The sequence below is a fragment of the Nelumbo nucifera genome, chromosome 4 (assembly GCF_055504915.1).
Source record: "Nelumbo nucifera cultivar China Antique chromosome 4, China Antique-T2T, whole genome shotgun sequence".
Classification (NCBI taxonomy): domain Eukaryota; kingdom Viridiplantae; phylum Streptophyta; class Magnoliopsida; order Proteales; family Nelumbonaceae; genus Nelumbo; species Nelumbo nucifera.
The window spans coordinates 57,434,125-57,453,756 of NC_142652.1; the positions used below are offsets into that span (position 1 = coordinate 57,434,125).

A 19,632-nucleotide genomic window follows, 5' to 3' on the forward strand; every position below is an offset into this window, starting at 1 on the left:
CTGAATTGGGCTGCTAGTTCATATGTACTGATTCAACGTAATTGCAGCAGCAGGTCATAGGGTTAATGTCAAACAACCATAGGATACCGAATGGGAGGCAGTCATTTTGGGTCTTCAAGAAAGCAGGGAGAAGTGTTAAAGAGCTTGTTTTTTCTGATGTTTGTCTATTGTGAATATCATGAATTACATACAACTGGTAACAAAAGATGCACAGAGACACTGTAGTGGCTATTCAAAAGTTTCTTTTTTTTTTATTAATTCAATACTCAAAAGTATTTTGATAGCGGTAGAACATTTTAAATAGGCAGTAGAGCACTAGAGCTACTATATCAGAATACCCCTCAATGGAATTCCTGTAACATCTTTCAAGTAGATGATATAAGTTTCTTTGGCATTTGTAAGGAAAAAAAAAGAAAAGACACAATCTAACATGAATGAGGTAGGCACTAAGGTGACATGAACACTTGGTTCACTACTAGCAAGATACTATCAGAAGGATAAGAAAGGAAACAAAGTACTACATATCTAATACACATAGTTCTTTTATATATGTAAAATGCCCGTAAGTTCTTCTCCAGAAACAAAAAGCTACAAACTAAAATTGCATTCAACTTTTCTTAATTTTTGGATCATTTTCTTCTCTTCTTTATTTCTCACTATGCACGAGCGACCCTGTTGAGACTGACCATGCGGGCTGATGTGTCCATTTGCAATCCTCTTCCTGCAGCACCTGTCTGGTAAGATCTACCAACCCCTCCATATGCATCTTGATATCGTGTGCTCTGGAAGCCAACAGAATAGCCCCCTGTTCCTCGTGACTGACCTGATCTATCCTTCAAAAACACTCCACCAGAAGCCTGAGTGGAAGTAGATGGTCTCCCGCCAAGTCGGTAGCCTAAGCGCCCACTACTTTGCCTTCCCTGAGAAAAGTTCTCTTGCCACTTACTGGCTGCAGCCCCAGCATAATCCTGGCCCTCTCTACGCCTTGGGGGCAACCCATCCAGCCCTCCACCTGTCCTTGCTTCCAAAGCCCTCTCATTGCTCTCAGCAAGAACAGAAAGCTTCTCTGTCAACTGGAATACAAGGCTCTGCAGTCCTGTGTGCTCAACATTGTGGAAAACAATGCACCGAGTTGGCTGGTCCCAGCTTGCATGAAGCTCCTCCATGATCATCATCTTGCTCACAATGCTGTGGACAAGGTGGTCCGAGAGGTCAAAGATTGTTGTAAGCTGATCTAAGCTCAGGGAATCATAGGATGAAGCGTAAGTGAATAGGTAGGTCCTCAAGGCCTCTTCCTTTATCTTGGACATAAGCATCTCCAAAACATTTTCACGGTTCCTCAGGAGCTTCCAGACATCAAGGGATCTAACGACATCAAATGCCTTTTGGAAGTCTCCTTTGCCCAGGGCCCTGGTAGCAGCCATGACATGGTCTCGAACATTTTCAGGGGGGCCTGTGAACGTCTGTCTCTCACTCACCTCAAGCAATCTACGAAATGCCTTACTTATGACCTTGCGTTTGGCATCATGGGTATTAGCAGCCATATTAGGGACCTCCAAAAGCATGGCACTTATCAAATGGACAGCCTCTAGGAGCTCAAGATTTATATGCATGTGGTATGGCATTTGCCGCCTCCTTTCAAGCTTTTCCTGTAAATGCAAATTACAAGGTTGAGATTTCAGAATTGCAAACATACATCATTGAGTAAGAAAGCGACTACAAAATGGTATAACATACCTGCAGATACAGAGAAAACCACCTACTTAATTTTCTTTGCATGTGCCACTTAACAAGATTCCAATACAATAATTACATTGTTAACGAATTATGTGATTCCAGTCATACTATAGTTACATTTAGAAAACAAATCCAACAAACTACAAGCAACAGATGTAGCGTATCTCCTTGTTTACAGTAAATGACACTTTTCAGCCACCCATCCCTTATCAGTATTTGAGGCTAGAGGAAAATGATGATGATAATAATGATGACAGTGACAATGATAATTACCAGAAAGAAAAAGAGAAGAGAATAAAAGAATTTGAAAATAGAGTTTTACCCACTCATCCCATTTATCTTCCTAATACAAATGAAAAAAGAAAATTACAAAAACACCCTCATGACTAATTAATTATTTGTGGTTACTAGAGTGTAAAAACATCTCATGAGCTTCAACTTTCTCTTTCATGAAGTCACAATCTACTTTTATATGTTTCATGTGGTCATGTTGGATAGGATTGTATAATAGCTGTTAAGGCATCACCTAGGCGACTAGGCACCCTTTGCTTGGCACCTTGCCCAAATGCCTTGAATTATAGCAACTAGGCAACTAAGTGCCCACCTAGGCGACAAAAATGACAACGCAGGTGCCTTGTATAATATCATTTATATTGCTATATTGTTGTATCTTATTAATGTATGTGTTAATACATTTTATTATATGCTATATATATCATTTATACTTTGTTTTAATATTTTACCATTCAAATTAAAAAGATCAAAGGGTTTTGAGGAGAGAAAAAGAAAGAAAGAAAGAAAAAGAAAGAGGAAAGAAAAAATAGAAGTATAAAGAGGTTCTTTTCTTTATATTCTCTCCCTCTCTAATTAAATAAAACAGAAATTCCATCCTTGTTTTTTATTTTACTTTCCATCTTGCAAATTTATCATATAAAGTTAATAACCTTCTTTAGCTTCTAATTGATATGAAATTAAATTGTTATTATAGTTGTTTCAATGCTGCTACAGTAACTCGAACCAGGAAGAGAAGAAAGAAGAAGAGGAAGAAGAGAAGAAGAAGAAAGAAAATAAGGGTCTGTCCAAATCTGATGGACCTCCCATACAGTTGACCCCCTTAATCTTAATTAGATTCTAATAACCTTTACAAAGACTAAATTGCCCATACTTAAGTGTGGGGCAGAGTACTCTAATAAAACTGCCACATAAGCAAACTACTTAACACACATAAGATGACTAAACTACCCCTATTCGGCTCACTTTAACACTCCCCCTCAAGCTGGAGAATATATGTCATATAATCCCAGCTTGTTACATAAGTAGTTCACCTTCCCTGAGCTTAGAGCTTTTGTAAACAAATCTACCCACTGATCATTCGAACCCACATGTTCTGTATCTATCTCTCCAGCAAGAACCTTCTCCCTCACAAAGTGGCAATCAGCCTCTATGTTCTTTGTTCTCTCATGAAAGACAGGGTTGGATGAGATATGGAGTGCAGCTTGATTGTCACAGTACAATCTCATAGGTTTATCCATGTGAAACCCAATTTCTTTTAGGAGATTCCTCAACCACACTAATTCACAGGTAGTGTGTGCCATGGCCCTATACTCGGCTTCAACAGGTTCTAGCCACAACCATCTGCTTTTTACTCTTCCATGTCACAAGATTTCCTCCAAGAAATGTGCAATAGCCTGTAGTAGATCTTTTGTCATTCACTGAGCCTGCCCAGTCTGCATCTGTATACCCAACTACTTCAAGTTTTCCTCCTAGTTTATACAATAGCCCACGGCCTGGAGCTCCTTTTAGATACGTTACAATTCTAAGAACTGCATCCCAGTGAGGTATACGAGGGTTCTGCATGAATTGGCTCACCACACTGACTACAAAGGAGATGTCGGGTCTCGTAATAGTCAGATAGTTCAGCTTTCCCACTAGTCGTCTATACCTTCCAGGATCTTCAAATACTTCTCCTGTATCACTGCTCAACTTAACATTTGGTTCCATAAGGGTCTCAGCCGGTTTTGCACCTAACAGTCCTGTTTCTTCCAATAGATCAAGAACATATTTCCTTTGGCACAGATTTACACCTTGTTTTGACCTGGTAACTTCTATTCCCAAGAAATACTTTAATGTTCTAAGGTCTTTTGTTTGGAAATGATTTTGCAGAAATACTTTTAGTTTGCCAATCCCCAATTTATCACTGCCAGTAATGACAATATCATCCACATAGACCACTAATTAGATCTTCCTAGCTTCTGAGTCATAGCTGAACACTGAGTGATCAACCTGGCATTGCTTCATTACAAAACTCTTCACCACTTCGCTAAACTTCCCGAACCAAGAACGTGGTGATTGCTTCAACCTATAAATTGTCTTTTTCAGTCTGCACACCTTGCCATCCTCCCCCTGAGCAACAAACCCAGGTGGTTGCTCCATATATACCTCCTCCACCAGATCACCATGGAGGAAGGCATTTTTTATGTCAAGCTGAAACAGAGGCCTAGTTTTTTTTTTATTAGGCTAATTACCTCTCTCAAGGTGTGTCTATAATGCCTAGTTTTTTTTGATAAATAATAAAGCATTTTATTAAAATTAATCAAGATGAACTAACAAAAGATACAGCAAAGAGTTCCCCAAAGAGGCATGAGATGCTCCCCGATTGGACCAGAGAATAGGGCAACAATCTGAACCTCTGCATTCCTGAATACACCTCCAATACCAGAACACCTAGGATTACCAAGGCTATTGCCATCAAAGTTTAGCTTTATAAACCTTCTTTAGGGTGTTTCCAGGCTACAACAGGTTTATCCTTAACCAAAGAAGATTTTGCAACTAATTCCCATTTTCTCCACATGTCAACAAAAGAGAAATGTGAAAAAAAAGATCCAACGCTTTAACTCAATAAATAGTCCTAATCATCAAACAATCCCACACAGTAGCCTCATCCGTTTCTTTATCATCAGATATCCTGTTATTTTTTTCCTCCCATACTATCAATACTAAGGCGACCCTAACACATCTCCACAATACTCTCCCTCTTCTCTTAGGCCACCTGAAGGTTGTAGGGTCAAAAAAACCCCCTCCCTCCCAATTTGCAGAAATGGAAAGATGGATGAGAAGCGTTTGGGTGATGATAGCTCCCTATTAGCTGCTTTTGGCACCCATCGAATGGAGCTTTCCTGCCCCTAGTCCCTCGACTAAAGGCAACAGTCGACAAAGGGACAACGATAGACCCAACATTGCATCTACCGTTGACCCATTAATACCACCTACTTGATCTCTTAAAAAGTCACATGCCTCCTCCTTCTTAATTAATAACAGGCTTGGCCCATTCAATACCCCTTTGTTTATTTCCTTTGGACACATTCCAGGTACTTTTAAATTTAGTGGGTCCAGCCCACTTAAATCCTTTTTACAAAACTCAACCTGGTCCACCCTATTACATAACTCAACTGGGTCCATCTTTTTTGCACCAAGGCCTAGCCCAATGTCAAACAAATGGGCTTTCCACTCACCACTACTTGCCCTACCACCACTAACAATAGGAGTTTAAGAGAGAACCTTCTCTGCTGGTGCCTACGTGGCTCAGGACTAAATTAGCATTAGTTGATACCTTGCCTTGCTGATCAGATTGGTCAAAGGAGCTTTGAGTCAGTTCGCATCCCCTTGTAAGACTATTAGTGTTCCCTTCTAGTCTAACCTGCCTACCACTTGTTTGCCCAAAGCTATCCTGTACAGATGACCTGCCTACCCTTGTAAGACTATTAGTGTTCCCTTGATGTTAATCTTTCTAGCTCAGTATCAATTTTCTTCCCTTTTAATATCCCCTCCCCTAAACTTTCCATATTCGTGAAATTTTCAAACCAATTTGAACTAACCACTCCCTGAAGTCCACGTAAGCATTCTTCTTCAACATTTCTTCATTCATGCCACAGGGAGACCTCAATGGCAGCCACCAACCAGATGGGGCAGAAAACTCCATGTGACCACATGGTCCACACCTTTTTTTTATCAATGCCATGTGTTCACTCCTTCACCATTCTAGGGACATCTTAAGGACAAACACTACTCTAACAGACAACTGCTGAACACAAGTCTCACAAAAACTCCAATCAATTGGGCCTTGCGAAGGGAGGCAATGGAACAAAACACTTCTGTCCTCCATGAATAAAAGGGCAAGCCTAGCAGCCGAACCAGAACTCTGTCCTCCACACTGAAGCTCTTGGAATTAGACTCAGAAGACCATCTGGAGATAGTAACTGTACCTGAATCCAACTTCAAGCAGACAACATCGATCCCAACCTTCACCCCTACCAGCTCCAAAAGGGCCTTACAGTCCTCAAAGGGGGTTAGAATAATAGTATGGTTCAGCTTAAGCTCCCTTTAATACCTCCTTAGCAACTGCTCTCCAATCTCTTGGTGGCACATTAGCAGTCACTATTGATTTCTTTTCCCATTCTTTCTTTGAAGCATAAATGATTATTTTACCATCAATTGCAGTCTGACCAATTGTCACCAAGCTGTTCGGAATGTCTCTGCTCCATTTCTAGCAGAGCTTTACCTCTCTCCTGTGTCATCTCTGTAACTTTCCAAGTCTTTTGCAATCTTTTCAGCAAGACAGAGAAGTCCTCCATAATACCTGAGACTCCTTTCCAATCGGCTTCCTTTGCTTCTGGGATACAGACTATTTGTTTTTTCCATCTCCAAAAAATTCCACAAGCACCAGAAATACCCTTAGCATTCTGTCTTCTCTCTGCCACATACTTCCTGTCATAACCCCTTGCAATCCTGCTTCCAACTAACCTGAGTTGCTTCCTCAACAAAGGCCTTGAACCACTCAATAACCTCTTCCTCAACCAGAACCACCACACCCTTTTCATCTCCCTAATCTTCAGTGCTGGTTTCTTTTAATCCTTTTCACCTTGCAACTATTGAACAGGAGCTGTTAGCTTTCAATCTTCACATGTCTTCTCCACTTTGCAGTCTGCACTTAACCTTCCTCCATCATTAAGTATCTCCAACCAAGGTAAAGGAACGCTTTTTGTCTATAATGCCTTGTTCCTCAACCATTTCCTTTAACCAGCCCACCATAATTCTAGAATCTCCTTCTATTACTATGTTTCTCATGCTAGCCTTTTGCTCAGTCTAAAGACCTTGTAGGAGTAGGGCAGCCATCAATTCAGCTTTTTGGAGTCTCCAAAGCCTATAGGACCAGAATACAAGGCCATCACTGCATCTTGGCCATTTCTAGCTACACCTCCAATACCTTCCCCAGGAAGAAGGTTTATAAAGCTAAACTTTGACGGCAGTAGCCTTGGTAATCCTGGGCGTTCTGGTATTGGAGGTGTATTCAGGAATGCAGAGGTTCAGATTGTTGCCTTATTCTCTGGTCCAATCGAGGAGCATCTCATGCCTAATTGGGGAACTCTTTGCTGTATCTTTTGTTAGTTCATCTTGATTAATTTTAATAAAATGCTTTATTATTTATTAAAAAAAAAAAAAAAAAAAAAAAACTAGGCATTATAGACACACCTTGAGGGAGGTAATTAGCCTAATAAGAGAATTGGGAGTGACTGCAATGTTGGTATCAAGACCAGCCAACTCCTTTGTTGATTCACTTGTATGATAGGGAGCCAACCGTGGACAGATGTTTTAGGGGGTAATTAATGTGGATTCCATGTAATTAAATATGTAAAAAAGAGGGGTAAGGTAGTGGCTACTAGCCTAACAAAGGGTAACTCTATGAAATAACACTATTTTCTATTGACCAATAAAGTTACATAGTTGTCAACCAAAAATATACAATCTATAGTTTTCAAGGTGTATAGGAAATTCTGGGCGACATTAGGGCGCTTAGTTGCCTAGGCGATAAAATTTTTATAACATAAAGAATGAGCTTTCGTCTAGTCCCCTGGTTTTATATACCATTCAGCATGAATATTAATTGAAAAACTAGCAATTCTCTTTATTAAGAACATTAAACTTCCTCTAAAAATGTGGAAAATTATCACATCTAAAAGATAAAAATCTTTTACATATATTGATTTCATTATTTTCAAAAATAATACTACTATTGTTAAAGTGAGCCGAATAGGGGTAGTTTACTCATCTTATGTGTGTTAAGTAGTTTGCTTATGTGGCAGTTTTATTAGAGTACTCTGCCCCACACTTAAGTATGGGCAATTTAGTCTTTGTAAAGGTTATTAGAATCTAATTAAGATTAAGGGGGTCGACTGTAATGGGAGGTCCATCAGATTTGGGCAAACCCTTATTTTCTTTCTTCTTCTTCTCTTCTTCTTCTTCTCTTCTTCTTTCTTCTCTTCCTGGTTCGAGTTACTGTAGCAGCATTCGAAACATGGTATCAGAGCCATGTTCCTGACCTACTTCAGTTGGTAAAGCACCTCAGCAGTGTTCGTGACTCTTCTTCCTGCGTTTCTGGTCAGTCAATGGAGAGAACTGGTTCGCCCTAGGTCTGGAACCTCACAGCTTGTCTCTCTCTGTTGCGCATATTCTTCATCATCAAGAAAAGTGACTTCAGCAGTGAATGGTTGGCTGAGACTCTCAAAGGAAGGTCGGTTATCTCTTCTTCTTGTATTGCTGATATTTCTGGGTAGAAACCCTTCAAGAGGTTGTTAGTACTGTTCAGAACCTAGAGAACTAGGTTCATTGTTGCCCTAGAATGGGCTGTGTGTACAGTAGCCGAATGGTATAGGGGCTGCTGTAAGTTGTTGAGTAGTGTTAGGGCTGCTGTAAGTGGCCGAGTGGTGTAAGGTGTAATGCTGTGACCTAGCCAAACTTTTGTGGTTGTATAGTGCCCTCTTAAAAGTGTTAAACTAGTCTGAACTGGGTGTAACAGGTTTGACTATGTTGTGGTGCTTGTGTTGCACAATCCTTGTTGAGTGGTTGTAAGAGGGCTAAAATGTGATTAGTGAGTGTTAAATTGATTCTTATGTGGTTCGTGGTGTTGTGAAATCAGCAGTAGTGTGAAAAAGAATAAGGTGTGTGTATCCACTGTTGTGTTTAGGGGTTGCTATAAGTGCTAGAACATCAATTTTTGGATAATAGCAGTCGGCTTGTTGCTGAGAATTCAGGTTAGAGGCAACTGTGAAAGATACCATGGCAGCAATAGGAGATGGGTGTAATGATCAGAAACCTAGTGTGGTGGTTTCCCCTGACTACTTAGGTGTACAGATGACCTCAATTAAACTGAATGGGGAGAACTATGTTCCATGGGCTAAATCTGTGGAAGTTTTCCTCAAGGCAAAGAGGAAGGTGAAGCACATAAAAGATGAGAAACCATCAGCTGACTCCCCAGGATTTGATGATTGGGAACAAGAAGATGCTCAAATCATGACTTGGCTATGGAACAGTATGGAACCAAAAATTAGTGCCAACTTCATGTTTCTTGATACGGCTAAGGATATATGGGAACATGCTAAGAAGTTGTATTCTGGACAAGATAATACAACAAGAGTATATCAACTTTATCAGGAGTACTTTGATTTTCAACAAGGAAACAAAACACTAGAAGAGTACTATGCCAGCATGAAGAATATAAGGAATGAACTCAATGTCTATCATCCCCTCAATCCAGATATTAAAGTTCAGCAACAGCAAAGGGAACAACTAGATGCTACAAGATTCTTGGTGGGGCTGAAATCGGAGTATGAACCAGTTAGAGCCCAAATATCAGGGAGTTCCACCCTTCCTACACTTGAGGAAGTATTCTCACGGCTTCGCAGAATTTCTTTGGGACAAACAGAGAATCCCACACAGTCTGATAGATTAACACTTGTGACAGCTAGAGGAGGTGGACACAGTACAAAGGGGGGAGGACATACCTCCCGAGGTGGCCGTGGCAGTTCCATGATTGGTCGGGGTGGTCGAGACTCGGGGGGAGGCCGTGGCAGAGGGAAGAATAACTCTGCAAGGAAGTGTACTCATTGTGGTAGGGAAGGACAGTGAATTTCTGTTATGACCTACATGGCCTTCCCTCCAAATGGGCTAATCATGTTGTAGCAGGTGAGGTTGACATCAGTGACAGTAAACAGGCAGACCGCACTCCTCTCCCATCTACATCTACTTCTAGGAGGGAGATGGTGAGTGTACCGCGTGATGAGTATGAACGGTTCCTTCAAACTACTTCGCAACATACCACTGCCACACTTGCCCACTCAAGTATTGCTTGCATGTCATCTAAAACCTCTCCCTGGATTATTGACTCTGGAGCCTCAGATCATATGACCGGGACTCCAGGTGTGTTCTCTTCTCTTTCTGAAACCTCCACATCACAAACCGTTACACTTGCCAATGGGTCATCATCTCCCATCTGTGGTGTTGGTAATGTTGACATGGCTTTTGTGCCCTTATCATATGTTTTATATGTACCTAAGTTTCCATTCAATCTTATGTTTGTTAGTAAAATAACCAAAGCTCTTAACTGTTCTGTTACCTTCTTTCCTTCCACTTGTGTTTTTCAAGATCTCAAGACAGGGAAGAAGATTGGTGGGGGACATGAAGCTGGTGGATTGTATTATCTTGACGGTGGTGGATCTTCAATTTCTCTTCAGACTTCACTTACTCCTCTACAATGGCATTGCCGATGTAGGACATCCATATTTCAAGGCTCTCAAGTTATTCGTCCGTCATTGAGTCATTTGTCAGTTTTGCAATGTGAGTCATGTCAGTTTGGGAAACATCGTCGTGTGTCCTTCAGTCCAAGAGTTGAGAGTCGTATGTTGAGTCATTTTTCTTTGGTTCATTCAGATGTTTGGGGTCCAATCAAAATAGAGTCTTATAATGGGTACAAGTATTTTGTCTCCTTTATTGATGATTGTTCAAAAATGACATGGATTTACTTAATAAAAGAAAAAAATATATTTTCCATTTTTCAAAAATTCCATGCTGAAATACACACATAATTTGGTGTTCCAATCAAAGTTCTCCGTTCAGATAATGGTCGTGAATACTTTCTTACTTCATTTCAACAGTATTTAGAACAGCATGGCATTATTCATCAGACCTCATGTGCATTCACCCCTCAACAAAATGGGGTAGCTGAACGGAAGAACCGTCAGGGTGATTGGCCTCTTCTTCTCAAGGTGTGTCTATAATGCCTTTTATTATCAGCATTCGAAACAACTAATAAAAAGCTTTATTAGACACATCTTCTCAAGGTGTGTCAATAATGTCTATAATGCCTTTTATTCTCGGCCAATCATACATAACCGTCAGGGTGATAATAAAGCATTTTATTATCACCTCAAGGTGTGTCTATAATGCCTAGTTTTTTTTTTTGATAAATAATAAAGCATTTTATTAAAATTAATCAAGATGAACTAACAAAAAATACAGCAAAGAGTTCCCCAAAGAGGCATGAGATGCTCCCCGATTGGACCAGAGAATAAGGCAACAATCTGAACCTCTGCATTCCTGAATACACCTCCAATACCAGAACGCCCAGGATTACCAAGGCTACTGCCGTCAAAGTTTAGCTTTATAAACCTTCTTTAGGGTGTTTCCAGGCTACAACAGGTTTATCCTTAACCAAAGAAGATTTTGCAACTAATTCCCATTTTCTCCACATGTCAACAAAAGAGAAATGTGAAAAAGAAAGATCCAACGCTTTAACTCAATAAATAGTCCTAATCATCAAACAATCCCACACAGTAGCCTCATCCGTTTCTTTATCAGCGGATATCCTGTTATTTTTTTCCTCCCATACTATCAATACTAAGGCGACCCTAACACATCTCCACAATACTCTCCCTCTTCTCTTAGGCCACCTGAAGGTTGTAGGGTCAAAAAGACCCCCTCCCTCCCAATTTGCAAAAATGGAAAGATGGATGAGAAGCGTTTGGGTGATGATAGCTCCCTATTAGCTGCTTTTGGCACCCACCGAATGGAGCTTTCCTGCCCCTAGTCCCTCGACTAAAGGCAACAGTCGACAAGGGGACGACGATAGACCCAACATTGCATCTACCATTGACCCACTAATACCACCTACTTGATCTCTTAAAAAGTCACATGCCTCGTCCTTCTTAATTAATAATGGGCTTGGCCCATTCAACACCCCTTTGTTTATTTCCTTTGGACACATTCCAGGTACTTTTAAATTTAGTGGGTCCAGCCCACTTAAATCCTTTTTACAAAACTCAACCTGGTCCACCCTATTACATAACTCAACTGGGTCCATCTTTTTTGCACCAAGGCCTAGCCCAATGTCAAACAAATGGGCTTCCCACTCACCACTACTTGCCCTACCACCACTAATATAGGAGTTTAAGAGAGCACCTTCTCTGCTGGTGCCTACGTGGCTCAGGACTAAATTAGCATTAGTTGATACCTTGCCTTGCTGATCAGATTGGTCAAAGGAGCTTTGAGTCAGTTCACATCCCCTTGTAAGACTATTAGTGTTCCCTTCTAGTCTAACCTGCCTACCACTTGTTTGCCCAAAGCTATCCTGTACAGATGACCTGCCACATGCCTTTGTTCCCTTGATGTTAATCTTTCTAGCTCAGTATCAGTTTTCTTCCCCTTTAATATCTCCTCCCCTAAACTTTCCATATTCGTGAAATTTTCAAACCAATTTGAACTAACCACTCCCTGAAGTCCACGTAAGCATTCTTCTTCAACCTTTCTTCATTCATGCCACAGGGAGACCTCAATGGCAGCCACCAACCAGATGGGGCAGAAAACTCCATGTGACCACATGGTCCACACCTTTTTTTTATCAATGCCATGTGTTCACTCCTTCACCATTCTAGGGACATCTTAAGGACACACTACTCTAACAGACAACTGCTGAATACAAGTCTCGCAAAAACTCCATTCAATTGGGCCTTGCGAAGGGAGGTAATGGAACAAAACACTTCTGTCCTCCATGAATAAAAGGGCAAGCCTAGCAGCCGAACCAGAACTCTGTCCTCCACACTGAAGCTCTTGGAATTAGACTCAGAAGACCATCTGGAGATAGTAACTGTACCTGAATCCAACTTCAAGCAGACAACATCGATCCCAACCTTTACCCCTACCAGCTCCAAAAGGGCCTTACAGTCCTCAAAGGGGGTTAGAATAATAGTATGGTTCAGCTTAAGCTCCCTTTAATACCTCCTTAGCAATTGCTCTCCAATCTTCTTGGTGGCACATTAGCAGTCACTATTGATTTCTTTTCCCATTCTTTCTTTGAAGCATAAATGATTATTTTACCATCAATTGCAGTCTGACCAATTGTCACCAAGCTGTTCGGAATGTCTCTGCTCCATTTCTAGCAGAGCTTTACCTCTCTCCTGTGTCATCTCTGTAACTTTCCAAGTCTTTTGCAATCTTTTCAGCAAAACAGAGAAGTCCTCCAGAATGCCTGAGACTCCTTTCCAATCGGCTTCCTTTGCTTCTGGGATACAGACCATTTGTTTTTTCCATCTCCAAAAAATTCCACAAGCACCAGAAATCTATCCTTAGCATTCTGTCTTCTCTCTGCCACATACTTCCTGTCATAACCCCTTGCAATCCTGCTTCCAACTAACCTGAGTTGCTTCCTCAACAAAGGCCTTGAACCACTCAATAACCTCTTCCTCAACCAGAACCACCATGCCCTTTTCATCTCCCTAATCTTCAGTGTTGGTTTCTTTTAATCCTTTTTACCTTGCAACTATTGAACAGGAGCTGCTTAGATTCAATCTTCACATGTCTTCTCCACTTTGCAGTCTGCACTTAACCTTCCACCATCATTAAGTATCTCCAACCAAGGTCAAGGAACGCTTTTTGTCTATAATGCCTTGTTCCTCAACTATTTCCTTTAACCAGCCCACCATAATTCTAGAATCTCCTTCTATTACTATGTCTCTCATGCTAGCCTTTTGCTCAGTCTAAAGACCTTGTAGGAGTAGGACAGCCATCAATTCAGCTTTTTGGAGTCTCCAAAGCCTATAGGACCAGAATACAAGGCCATCACTGCACCTTGGCTATTTCTAGCTACACTTCCAATACCTTCCCCAGGAACATCCATCAAAATTTAATTTCAATTTACTTTTAGCTGGTGGTCTCCATTCCCTTTGAATGCTGGTTCTAGTCTTGGGAGAATGAGCTACTATATGCCATTCTCAAATAATGTCATCCATGGAGAACTGCTCAAAAGGTTTAAATGATAGTTTTCAAGGCGCCAAGTCAAGGCTAGGCGACAGGGGAGTGCCTTGTTGCCTAGTCACCTAAGCAATGGATTTTGTTAAGTAAAACACATATATCCTAGGGTAGTTCCCTAGGTTCCATAACCATATTTTCTTAATAATTATCCATAATTTTCATAAGTATAAACTTTGTGTTAAAGTATAGAAAATCAACATATTCATGGGAAGAAAAAGAAGAAGAAAAGGAAAATTCAAAAATATAGGGGCTGAACCCCTACTTTTGTTATAGGAATAGGAGAAAAGAAAAGGTGAAAGAAAAAGAAGAAGATGTGGAAGAAGAAAATGTGTTGATTAGACAAAATTGTAAGTTCTTCCTTACTTATTGGTTAAGGTTTTGAAGTCTTTGAGGGTTCAATAAACCAGTTAGCAATGTTTGTGTTATTTAAACCCTAACAAATAAAAAAATAGTAAAAAGAAGTTAGTATATAAACACACAATAATGTCTATTTTATAATTATAATCTCAAAAAAAAATTAAGAATATGAAAGTATTTTATAACACAACATACAAAACTGCTTGGCGATTAGGCAAGGTGAGCCTCCAAGGGAACCTTGTTGCCTAGGCATCACCTTTACAACTATGGTTTATATGTTTTGACCCACTGCACTACTCTTATGGTGATATTTTCTTTGATTGCTTCCTTGGATTCTGAATTTTCATTGAAAATCCTTGTTTTCCTCTCCTCCCAAACAGACCATAGAATGGCAGCCCTGGTACACCTCAACAAGATATTTCCCTTCTTTTAGCCAGATTGAAGAAAGATGTCAGAGGAATGGTCTTCAAATCAGTTGGTGGGGACTTCCTGCAAGAGAAAGAAACCACTCCCAAACGCAAGATGTAAATCGGCAGGTAATTAGTAGATGAAAGGTGGACACCTCAGTTGGATTGCACAGAAAGCACATGTGAAAGGAGAGACACCAATTAGACCTCCTTTTCTGCAGTGCTCACAGGAGTTGACAGGAAAAACCAGCAAGTGGGTAGGGAAAAATCAAAGATTTGAAAAAAGAGGCACAACAGAACAAACCCATAGAATAAAGTATATAGACTCTATTGTCGAAATGGGAAGTGTAAAAACACTCCCTCCAAAAAGGAAGATACTTTGGCAGTGTACTAGGGTCTAGGGCTGCCATGGCGCCCTAGGGAGTTACGTCTTTTGTGCTTTCAAAGAAAAAATGCAACCTTTGACCAATTGATGTATACTCATTATCTGTGTTAATTCCTTACCAAGAGATCATTGATTATAAGAAAACTCAAAAGAAACCCTCCTCCATTTTCATCAGTGTGCTTTATTTCTATCTTAGAAACCATTATCCACTCACGTTCCATCACAAATACTTCAAGTGACAGCAAGCTTGTAAACAAAGCATGTTTGAGACAACGAGCAGCCACCTTGTGCAAAAAAAATAACAAAAAAAGCCAAAGGTTATGTCTGTATCTACTCCATCCCACCTGATACTCCAAATGGTTATATATCCATCATTCATATATTAGTAAAAGTTGGTAATTCAGATTTAGCTGAGTCCCGGTATAGCCAGATTTTGAGGTTAGACAAATCTGAATCCTAAACACATACCCAAACCAGACCTTTCCATTCCATTGTTAAAAAAATCAAACACCCCATAAAACAAAAGAGAGATTGAGAGAGAGAGAGAGAGAGAGAGATTTTGCCCCTACTCCAATTCCTTTAAGTAGTACTGGCAATCTTTTAACTAAAACTCTTCCAACCAAACGAGGAAGTAAGCAAATGCAATATAGGACATTTATAACATACAAAGCATGTACCTGTTCAGGAGTCTTGTCATGATAACGGCTCTGTGAAACACCCTGTGCAAGTAATTCCTTTACCCTACCACCTGCATATAGTTCAGAAAGGCATCCATGTGCCTCTGCTATTAGCCCGACCCTAAATGCACAAAGACCAAGTTGAGCCATAGCCCTGTTGAAAAGAATCTGAGTTGAAATGTCCATATGTTGAACCCCATCCTGCAAATGACTCATCAGTAATAAATCACGGGAGGTTGAAAAGTCATCCAGAATAGCATGGTGGTATATATCACAGAGCATTGCACGAGCTTTGGTTCGCTCATCCCCATACTTGTAAATAAGGGAAACCAGTACATCCATCAATGTCCTGCTATTTTCCGGAAAAGTGGGTCTTCGGGGCACAAGCTCAGGGGTAACAACAAAGGAAGGAGGGCCCCTAGTCTCCTCAACTGCTTGGGGCTCCTCATTTCCTTCAGTTTCCCCATTCTCTACACTCTCTGTACGCTCAGCCAGCTTCCTCATGGCATCATAAACTTCTTGGGGTTTATAATATATTAGCTCAACACGTCTCAGTGCTACCTTTGCAGCTGACTTAAAATCTTCAATCCTTTCCAGATAATCCTGAACATTCTGGGCAAGAACAAGGAATGTAGGTTCATCCCTCAGTCTCTCAACATACTCCCGAGTGTGTGGATCAGCGGATTGCAAGCTTTTAAAGAACTCAGCATCAATCCTTTCAAGGAATGCAACCAAATTCCCCCAAACACGAATCATCCCCTTATAGTCTGCCCCTTTCTGGGTCTCCTTTTCGTCAGGCTCAACCGAATCATCTACCACAATGTTCGGATACTGCTCAAGGATGTCAAGTATCACAAGCATGTTCTGCACACACTTCTTCCATACGTTTATAGGCATGTGTCCACTGAGACTTGGGTTCACATCAAACTGGGCAGAAACGACATTAAATAGGATCTCAAGCTTCTGGGCAGGAGTCTTGGCAACCCTTGTAAGGAAGGTGAGCTGCTCAACCTGCTCAACCCTTCCAGTTCCCTTCCGACCCCTTCCAGCAGCGATCTCCTTAAGCTTCTTGTCAACCGTATCCCAGGTGATTTCACTTGGGTCCTTCATGAATTGCTTGTCCATAAGTTTATCTTTCTTGCTCATCTTTTTCTCCCAAACTCCAGTCCCCTCAGCTTGGTTATCCCCACCCTCGTCATCTTCTTCCTCATCCTCTTCCCCAGAATCTGACATCATTGCAATCTTTGATGGGTCCTCCTCAAACTCTGAACCTGATTCATCCTCATCCTCCGTCTGCTCCTGCTCTCCTTCATCCTCATTCTCAGGATTTTCCCTGTATTTATTAATCAGATCCTCAAATTGCTTATTGTTTTTCTTAAGCTTCTGCTTCATGGAATTCAATGCTTTGGCATTGCTACTACTCATCTTCTTCTTTGCATCCTTATTGGCTAATGCCTGAGCCAAGAAGTCCTCTAACATCACTAAAGTCTTGATATAAAGTGCAGGGACCTTTTCAGATTCGGCGACCCGGATAACCTTCTCAAGCTGTTTGTTTATCTTGTCAAAGCTCTCCTGGAGACTTACCCAGTCATTTATCTTCATGGCATTCTTCATCTGGTCCACAGTAGACATCATCTCCTCAAACCGCTTATCTTTTGCAGATCTAACCACACGCTTCTGACCATCAGAATCATCACTATCGCTCGCATTCCCTTCGAGATATCTGCTTCCAGCAGCTTCTCCAGCAGACTCGCCAACACCACCAGCATCAATGTCATCCTCGTAATCACTCTCCTCCTCCTCAGTGTCATTATCACTCTGTGAACAAAACACACAGACATACAATTTTCGCATTAGTTGAATATACATGCTTCTTCAAAATTTGATAATCACGATACAGTTCATATAAGAGAATGCATGAACCTGAACCCAGAACCGAGACGCCATTGTTTTGAGTGTTTTAAGCTTTCAACCAAACAAAAGCCTTAGAAAAAGCTGTAAAAAAAAAGAACTTAAATTATTGAAGAACTGGCAAATAATATAACTTAAATATTGAGATACAGAAAGAAGAAAACAGAGACCTAATCTAAAGACACCACATCAGGAGCGAGGATCTAGCATCCTCTTCTAGGGTCGACTGCACCCACGAAGGGAAATCTTATACCAAAAGCCTGTCTTCCATTACGCCATGACTGGTCGCAAGATGGATGAGGGCTGTGGGCATATCCCATTTCCTGAGGTATCCGACCAGCAAAAAAGCTTCGTAAACAGAAATATTCTGATATTTTTTTTTCAGAATAGTTGAGATAAAAAGAAAAAAATGGAATTGAATCTTACAATGCAGAAAAGAAGATTAAGAGAGAGTATTTGATCTTCTGGCGTTCTTGAGAGTCTTAAGCACAGATTTGGTTTGTTACCCACCCGTTCTTACGCGAACCAGAGTTACCAGAGCTATTGGGTCTTGTGCGCTGGAGAGTGGAGACGCCTAGACCAGTAGACCTCCCCTTAAATAGAGCAGCTGGGTTAGGGATATTTAAACCTGCTAAAACTCAAGCGAACCAAAGACGACTGAGACGAAGGGTTGAAGGGATAATGGGAATGGGAAAACTGCACGCGAATAATTAGGGTGTTTGGTTCCCTTTACCTACGTTTTGCACTTGTGTGATGCAAAACCGAGAAATACATTTAAAATTTAAATATAAATTTGTAGAGTGCAAAATCTTATATTTTATATTATTTTACATATATTTGTATGTATATATTTAATTTTGTACTGTTTTTGAACATAGCGTCATGCAAAAGGGAAGAATATATTTAATGAGAGTGTTAGGTGCTGCCATTAGGCACCATATCAGCAAAATGCCAATAAACGTCTACCAAGAAACTCCAAAATGAAGCTTTTTGAAATGGGAGAGACATAAAAACCAAAGTTTGCTTTTTATAAAATTTTGATACACGTAAATGCAATTTACTTAATAAATGTAAACGAAACTAAACATATACTAAGTGGTGTTTTTTTTTGTACATGTCAGAACTAGTGTAGGGTTAAGATTTCTTGGAATATGTTGAATAGTCATTCTCCCTTTTTTAGTAAAATAATAAAAAATTTTCCTAAGATTTCTAACAATCATGAAAATTTCCCTCAAGTTTTATTTTAACAAAAATCTCCCCTAAATTTTTGAAAAACTCAACACAAACCTCCCTTCCATCAATGTCCCACAAGGAAAATGTTTGATTAATATATTACTAAATTATTTTTTAAATACCAAATTTACCCTTTTATATATAATTTCACATAAAATTTTACTAAAATAAACTTTAATTTGAATAACCTATTTGCCGCCCATTTTCTCTTCTTTCAATCTCCCACTTGTGAAACTCCATTGAGTTTGGACTCATACCATGGAAACGGGGTGCAAACCCGTAGGGGCCATAAGTCCAGACTCTTCTGATATAGAGGACTCCACCATTTGAAGTCTGGATGGCAAAGTTGTATTTTGACAGTTTCCCATGCATTAGTCTTAGAGATTCATGTCTTGGAGAAATTAATGCTATCATTTTTTTTTCTTTTTTCTTTTAATATTTGTAGATCTTAAATGTGTTTTAATTGCATTTTAATCGAAAATTACTAGCAAAGTTAAGCTTAAACAAGTGAAGAGCATCAAGTTTGTATATACATTACTTCATTTTCGCTAATTGAATTTTGAAGTTTTATTTTCCTGATCAAGAACCGAGAATAGGGAGTTTAGAAGTAAAAATGAACCCTAACAAGTTCACTCACAAAAACAAACGAGGTTATTGTCGGGGCTAATGAACTAGCAATGCACTATGGTCATGCACAGTTTACAATCACATTAATAACTAACCCAAAATGGCATCCTCCAAGCAATTGCTGATGTTGGTGGTGGAGATAAGGTTGTGAACTCCTTTG

The 19,632-nt window shown here is 40.1% G+C and overlaps 1 protein-coding gene across 2 annotated transcripts; it reads right to left on the bottom strand.

Annotated features, from left to right (window-relative positions):
• Nucleotides 1–225: 225 nt before the first annotated feature.
• LOC104590518 (eukaryotic translation initiation factor 3 subunit C-like) lies at nt 226–18,399 on the bottom strand. 2 transcript variants are annotated; one of them, XM_010249215.3, is made up of 5 exons: nt 18,039–18,369; nt 17,783–17,935; nt 17,625–17,696; nt 15,702–17,519; nt 226–1,649 (listed from the first exon to the last, which is right to left on the bottom strand). In XM_010249215.3, the coding sequence occupies exons 3-5, from the start codon at nt 17,646–17,648 to the stop codon at nt 657–659; spliced, it is 2,835 nt and encodes a 944-aa protein (XP_010247517.1). In that variant the 5' UTR covers nt 17,649–17,696; nt 17,783–17,935; nt 18,039–18,369; the 3' UTR covers nt 226–656. The 2 variants fall into 2 exon arrangements, with proteins under 2 accessions (XP_010247517.1, XP_010247516.1); XM_010249214.3 differs by lacking the exon at nt 17,783–17,935 and having other exon boundaries at nt 18,039–18,399.
• Nucleotides 18,400–19,632: the final 1,233 nt, after the last annotated feature.